This window comes from Patella vulgata, chromosome 3 (assembly GCF_932274485.2).
Source record: "Patella vulgata chromosome 3, xgPatVulg1.2, whole genome shotgun sequence".
NCBI classification, from domain to species: Eukaryota; Metazoa; Mollusca; class Gastropoda; family Patellidae; genus Patella; species Patella vulgata.
In genome coordinates this window covers 47,464,999-47,472,334 of record NC_065881.2, presented here as the reverse complement: position 1 = coordinate 47,472,334, position 7,336 = coordinate 47,464,999, and the positions used below count along the sequence as shown (strand labels likewise).

Below are 7,336 nucleotides of genomic sequence, written 5' to 3'. Positions count from 1 at the left end.
TACCGTCTTGTCGACTTTCGACTTAGTCATATTTTTGTATTTAATGATGTCAGTAAGAAGGTGCCAACACGCATATCAAGCCATAATGCTACTCGAAAAGTAGAAATTAGGAAATAAACACATCGCGCTATTAGCGACCTGACATTTTGGCTTGCTGTCGTACTGTCGACTTTTCGATGAGCATTAGCTTATACTAGTAGCTGTTTCCATGTGTTATTGTTTATTAAGTCTAACTACATTTAATAACACATCAGAGTACAGAACATCAGAAGCCGATGGGCCAGTAAATTGTTCCAGAGGAAAGTGAATAAATCAGTTCCTGTACAAGAACAATCATTACTCCAGGAAACACAGATACATAAAGAGCCTACATTTTTAATAGTAATATATCACCGATTGCTTGGTATGTCGTATTACTAAATAAAAATACCATTGTTTCCGATATATGAATTAGATTAAAGAGGAAGCACAATGTCCCTTAGAGTATCCATTGCAATTCAGACTCCAAAATGCATAAGGTTTTTGTTTTAATCAATACAATTTCAATTTAAAGAACTCATGTCCCTCAACGGTATAATCAAAAATAAAACTGACTGTATTGTTGCGATAAATCACAACAGAGCTTCAGATAGTAAGGGACTAGGGTAGAAGTTTCTAAGATTTAATAAATTATAAGCGCCAAAATATGTCGATTGATCATTAATTTGCATCATTCACAAAACCAACCACCGTTCTCTAATTAGTTAATTGGAACAAAAAATGTTGATAGATTGATGTTCACTAATTTGTGCTAATAAGACACAAATATAATCGACTGACCCATAAAGATATTAAATGTTTTTTAATTTTTGACGGGTTTTCCAGGGTAGCTCCATAGTCTGGTTGAGATGTCGACACAACGCTAGCTCTGCTGTAAAACTAAGCAGCAAAGAGAAGAAACCCCATCAAAAACCATACTAGAACAAAACGAATAACATTCCACGATGGTTGATATAACCTCTTACGACGAGTTTTCATCCAAATTCATGCCATCGCCCCGAATAAACTTATAGACATTTTAGTAGCAAGGTAAAGAGACAAATTTTCACAACACCTGGAATGGGTCGGGTGGGGGTCCTTACATCGACATTCAAACCAGTTTTAGTTCCTATATTTTGGTATCTAAATGAGTTTGAAATGAAACTGAACAATAAAAATCAAAAACAAATTTTCACAACACCTGGAATGGGTCGGGTGGGGGTCCCACAACGACATTCACACCAGTTTTAGTACCTATATTTTGGTATCTAAATGTGTTTGAAATGAAAGTGAACAATAAGAATCAAAAACAATGACTTTGAAATTTGTAACTTTGGAAAATATGAAACAAATGTACCATTCAGCACTATGCAGCTACAGGCTAAAACACACAACATGGGAAATCACAAAGTCTCACAGAGATACCTGAATATATACACTACAACCATCAAGACTTCAAAGCTTGAAAACTATCTTTGTTTTAGCACACCATGTCCATATAATTAAACTTTTATATTTTTTTCAAGGGACTACTTTCAGAATTTTTGTATGGAGTACCATCATAAAAATCATCTGGATTGAATATCCAGTGTCTATATGGAAAATAGTAAAACAACATGAACATGTCCCTGAAACTGCTTATGTGTTAAGCTATTTTTGCATTGAATACACATTGTTATCATTTGTTATGACTAAGTTTTACAGTAAAATATTTGCAATTATTTTATTCATTGTTCAGTCACACCCAACACAATAAATAATTGTGATAGTATAAGTCAAAAAGTAAATACTGCATCTTAATTTACCTTTCTATAACCTTTTACGGCTTCACGGGAAGTGCTGCATACGTTCATGAATGATTTATTTTTTAATTATATCAAATCACGTACATGACACACCATCATTTGGATTCTAATATGAATTAATCTAATTCCGTAGTTGTTTGAATTAAATATTCAAAAGAGATGTATTTAAAATTAATACGTTTGAAATTGGGGAAGAAGACACGTTAAATTACTAAACGAAGTGGGTGTTATGGTGATGTAAATTCCACCCTTACATATCGATATAATGCCCCACTAAACTTTGCCAGTTCAACGATTATTTGCATCGCGCGTCTAAAGATATGAAGGGTAATTTTGAAGTTTGAATAGAAAAACTGGGGGAGCCTAAACACATAGTACTAAAGACGCGGAAATCCCACACAACATGAAAACAGAAAGACAAATCGAAAACCTAAGACTCGACTACTGTAATACGTAGATCAGGGTATCAATTGAGATAATGTAATAGTCCTCATTTTTTATTGTTTGATCTGTAGGTGTAATGTAAATTGGGAACGAAAATGATAAAATTGAAAATTTCGCTTACTTGATAACACACAGGTATATGATTTACAAGGGTACTGGCAGTGAGCAAGAGTATCGTGAGTAATTTATATTGTTTTGGACTTTTGTATCCAAGGGCCACTATTCTGTGCTGGAAAATAGTATGTTCATCCCAGTTGGTGTAGAGGCTAGTTTGCGACAAGATGGTGTCACTTCACCTTGCCCTTAAAATCATATAATTTTAATTATATAATTATCTATTGGGCAAGTATGCGAAAGGTAGTTCCTAATGAGAAGACCCGAACGAAAAGTGTTGTAGCACCTGCACATTGGGGATTTTCAACAATGAGACCTGGAGACTATATTATGACCAGCAAGATATTGGATTTAACCAGATTTCAAGATACGGTGTGAAAATAACCATTTGTTGAAATAAGGAAGGGTCAAAGATAAACAGTTAATATTATAAGTTATTTTAACATAATGAGGTTTATTGTGCTCTCCTGTATTGTGGTTGCTGTATCAGGTATGTATCTAAATATACGTATTCCTTCTTGAATAATATTGTCAATTCAGACAGGTGGACTATAAAATTTATACGCACATAGTAATTTTTAAAAAGATGGCACCCGAATCGTGCCGATAGTAGTCCTGTGTAGTAGGCCATTATTGTATCAATAACGGAAATGTGTTAACATTTCTTACTCCTTCGGTGCGGATGGGTTATCCGTTTGGACTCAAGCCTAAGACGATGGAGGCTAATCTGCTTAAATAATAATTATTAAAAGGAATATTCTTTATTGAATTAGAAGTTTACTACCAAATGTCTGTGAAAGCCAAATATTAAACGATTCTCCATATTGAGTGTAGTTGATGACAGAGACAAGTTTATATGATCATAATTACTATACTACATTTATGTAGTTGGTGATAGGCACAAGTTTAAATGATCATTACTATACTATATATACTATATTTATGTAGCTCGTGCTGTTACACAAAATGAAGGACAATGTCCACCATCCAGTGGAATGGCGGGAATCTGTGTTTTCAGACCAGGATACAATTGTTTAGCAGATTCAGAATGTCAATCAGGTGAACTTTTAATACTGTCTACTGTCTATATACACATAGATAAATAAATGAGTTTTGGTTTAACGGCCACTTGAGTCGTTTTAGCACTAACATAATATGTTAGGGGTGGAATATATTGAATAATTCGCGTCCGCACAGCGATATTTGATAATGAGAACCTACGTTTTGGTAGTTGACTATAGAGACTTTTGGCAAGCGTAAATTCCTGGTCCGTATCGCGTATCCGAAACGATTTTGCGTGTGACGTCACCAATGCGTGTGTATTTCCCATACATGATACGGCACATGGATACGGCAGCACGTATCGAACAGCTTTTATACGGAAAAGGTCCGTATAACATTGTCGTCTTTTTACCGTATTATTTGCTACTTTTAGACGCTGAAATGTTGTGCCGTAGCGTTTTTATGAATCTATGTGTATCTAGAACACGAAGGTGTATATTTGATGTGATTTTAACGATGATAAAGACTGGAATTTAATCATTATTTTTGATAAACTTTTCGCGGAATTTTCATATTTTTCCTGTCTGTCTGCACGCTGGTTGATCTACGTGCTAAATTTAGGGAGGTGGGACCTTGCAAATCTGTAAATGATGTGATTCTATCGTAGAGGGGGATAAACTTTCTGAAATGATACATTAGTGAAAATAAAAATTGCTGTCGAGTCAAAGTCGAGCTACTTCACTCCCTCCAGGAAATTGTGGGCTAGGTACTTGACTAGTACTGATGTTGATCTTGGTAGATAACTGCCATCATGCTGTAATAGAACTACGCTCAGCTCAGCTACCCATACGTACGCGGCGCGAAAATCTGCCAAAAGTCTAAAACTACATTGACGCAACGTATCACGTGACTATAAGGATACGCGATACGGGTGGGAAAAATTCAACTTGCCAAAAGTCTCTAATATTTCTTGTCACGTAAAGCGTGAGATGGAAACACAACACTTGCATCGCTGACCTCACCAAATATTATTCCTATACAAAATATTCTAAAGCAGCCCAGTACCTATCACAGTAGTAACCTAGTAGTAGTGACGGTCGTACATTAGGCACGGTATTATTATGGTTTCTAAAAGTACGACACCAATTAACATGTTTTTTGCAATATTATTGATATTGGTCAAGGTCAGCAAGATTTAAGTTCTTCACAAAACGTGTATTTTATTGTATTAACAGATCATAAATGCTGCTCTGAAGGATGTGGTCGTGTCTGTAAATTAGCCATGACAAAACAAGAAGCTGGTAAGTTTTTTTTCTGACGTTTTCTGACAAAATCCGGAATGTAAGAATAGAGTTTACGAACCGTCCATGTCAAAAACTTATATAGTTTCTTACAAAAAAATATAACGTTGTCAATTCAGAAATGGGGGTGCGGGAGTATAGCAAACTGTTTTTGTGTTGCCTCTTGAGTCATGGTGGATGAGAAAAGTGTGTGGTTTATTATAATCATTATACTATATTTATGTAGCTCCTGTTGTGAAAGAAAAAGAAGGACAATGTCCACCACCCAGTGGAATGGTGGGATTCTGTGTTTTTAGACCAGGATACAATTGTTTATCAGATTCAGAATGTCAATCAGGTGAGTAAAGTCTGCAGAATAAAACCCCGATAAATTCACAAATACAAGTGAGAGCATTGGATCGGTATGATTACAATTTCTAGAACGCCTGCTTCATTTTATCCACTACTGCATAAATGATATTTTTTCTTAAAGATACATTATGGGAGATTAGATAAAGCGTTGGCAGTTCTCACTATAATAGTTAAAAACTAGATAATGTAAAGGGAATTTGCTGAAAATTTCATTCAAAATGATCCACTCTGAACCGAGAATTTAGCGATTGAATTTTCGGCCTAGCCTCGATCATCATTACCAAAGTCGGTACAATAAAAGAACATAGTCTCGATTATCAATTTCATGATTAAATGGGAGCCACGGTGGCTGGTTGGTTAAGACGCTGGCTCGCTAGCCTGGAGGTCGGGTGTTCGATCCCTGCATTGGCCGAGAAAGTTCATCTGTCAGTGGTGCAGAACGGAGGGCCTGACAAGGACAGCTGTCTAGTCCTTCGGATGAGACGAAAAACCGTGTCCCGTGTATACATTGGAATGCACGTAAAAGATCCCTTGGCAGTTGGAATTCGATATAAGAGTAGGCGATAGTGCCGCTGCCCGGGCAAAATTTCCCTCATAGCACACTGTATGGCATATGCCCGTCTTCATTAGCCCAGTATAGGAGCAGAACAGTAGGACGTTAAACCCCATTTCATTTCATGATTAAATCATGAATGAAAGTTGAGCTGCAACTCGGATCCTAATCCAGTAAATATCACAGGCTAGCGATGAGATCGAGGGTTGATTATGGTCTGGATAAGTTAATTAATGTCTAATGTCTAAAGAAAGACCTGCAATATGCAGATTTAGCTCTTGTATAATGTATGTTTAATGAATTGATATTGACCAAGGTTTGTTTTTACTTGACGTTTAGTTTATTGATTTAACAGGTCATAAATGCTGCTCTGAAGGATGTGGTCGTGTCTGTAAATTAGCCATGACATAACAAAATGTTGGTAAGGTTTTTCTTATGGCTTCTTGTAATTTTGAAGAAAATAATCACGACAATTAGATGAATTAAATGGGGTTTAACGTCCCACTTTTCTGCATAGACTGGGCTAATGAAGACGCATAAACGCAAATGCAGTCTGCTACGAGCAAAAGTTTGCCCGGACTGCAGCTCTATTCAAATCTCAACTGACAAGGGTTCTTTTACGTGCACGCAAATACGTACACGGGCATCGGTTTATTGTCCTATTTTAACGACTATACGTCGTCCTTTGCCAGGCCTTACGCCCCGCACCACTTTTTAGCGGGGAACAACGCCGGAAACCCCGATGAACTTTATGGGCCAACACAGGAAGCGAACGTGAGACCTCCTGGTTTGCGAGCCAACGTCTTACTCATTGAGCCATCGCAGCTCCCCACGCCAATTAGACCAATGCCAATAAATTAACAAATTACCCCCCCCCCCCAAAAAAAAAAAAATGTTCGGATAATAGCTTGCGTTCCCATAAATGGATTATAATTCCCTGTATACCAAGTCGTACAGTTTATCGAGTTCGAGACAATGAGTTTCCACTGTATTTCATAACAATAACCAAAGTTTGTAGAGGTTTTTTTTGTCTTCTTAGTCCAAAAATTATGTATGATACATTATGGGTTAAACACCGTTGATCAAAAGTTGTATAACAAAATGTAGGCCATTTTATGATTTTTTTTTTTATGATTTCAGCTTCCACCATCCCGGCTAATTAATCAAGCTGTTGATAAAGAAAATCCATGAAAACATGTTCTACTGTTGTTTGTATTTATCTCAATAATACAATTTAAAAAAGAAACGGAAATATTTGTCTTTTTTCTTCACATATATTCACGTCTACCAAGGATGTTTTAGAAATCTTAACAATCTTACTTTCTTTCAGTTAATGTAATCATACTATTTCCAATATTCAAGCAAACCAAGAATTTGATTTATATAATGAAACACTTCCCTAGATTGTATGTTTATTATCATCTTTATGGTATTTTAACAGAAATCTGTTGGTGATGAGCTTTGGGATTGTCATTTAAATTTTTCCAATTCTGCTTAAAAGGTGGAGGGGTGGGTGTCTAGTGGTCCAAAGTGTGCGCGTTAAAGTTGGGCAGCCTTTCTAACTTCGTCGGTTTTCTCCAGGTCCTCCGGTTTCCTCTGACTGCTAAAGACTCTTTCGCGCAAGCGAATTATTGAAATTAAATTGAACCATATGTTAGTCCCAAAATGACTTAGTTTGTGTTGAGTGGGCGTTAAACCCGATTTCTCTCTCTGTCTCGCTTAAAATATGAGAAGTCATAGGTAATTTG

The 7,336-nt window shown here is 36.4% G+C and overlaps 1 protein-coding gene across 1 annotated transcript; it reads left to right on the top strand.

The window, feature by feature from the left end:
• The first annotated feature begins 2,547 nt into the window (after positions 1-2,547).
• Positions 2,548-6,787, top strand: LOC126815307 (WAP four-disulfide core domain protein 3-like). Its single transcript, XM_056099805.1, has 6 exons — positions 2,548-2,871; positions 3,330-3,440; positions 4,619-4,684; positions 4,911-5,021; positions 5,944-6,009; positions 6,729-6,787. Exons 1-5 carry the CDS (start codon positions 2,829-2,831, stop codon positions 5,997-5,999), a joined length of 387 nt encoding a protein of 128 aa, XP_055955780.1. The 5' UTR covers positions 2,548-2,828; the 3' UTR covers positions 6,000-6,009; positions 6,729-6,787.
• Positions 6,788-7,336: the final 549 nt, after the last annotated feature.

Bases quoted from the DNA above. Each gene is read 5' to 3' on its own strand.
- LOC126815307 (XM_056099805.1), top strand. From the start codon at position 2,829: ATGAGGTTTATTGTGCTCTCCTGTATTGTGGTTGCTGTATCAG. The intron at 2,872-3,329 runs GTATGTATCTAA...ATATTTATGTAG, and splicing joins TATTGTGGTTGCTGTATCAG to CTCGTGCTGTTACACAAAAT. The intron at 4,685-4,910 runs GTAAGTTTTTTT...ATATTTATGTAG, and splicing joins CATGACAAAACAAGAAGCTG to CTCCTGTTGTGAAAGAAAAA.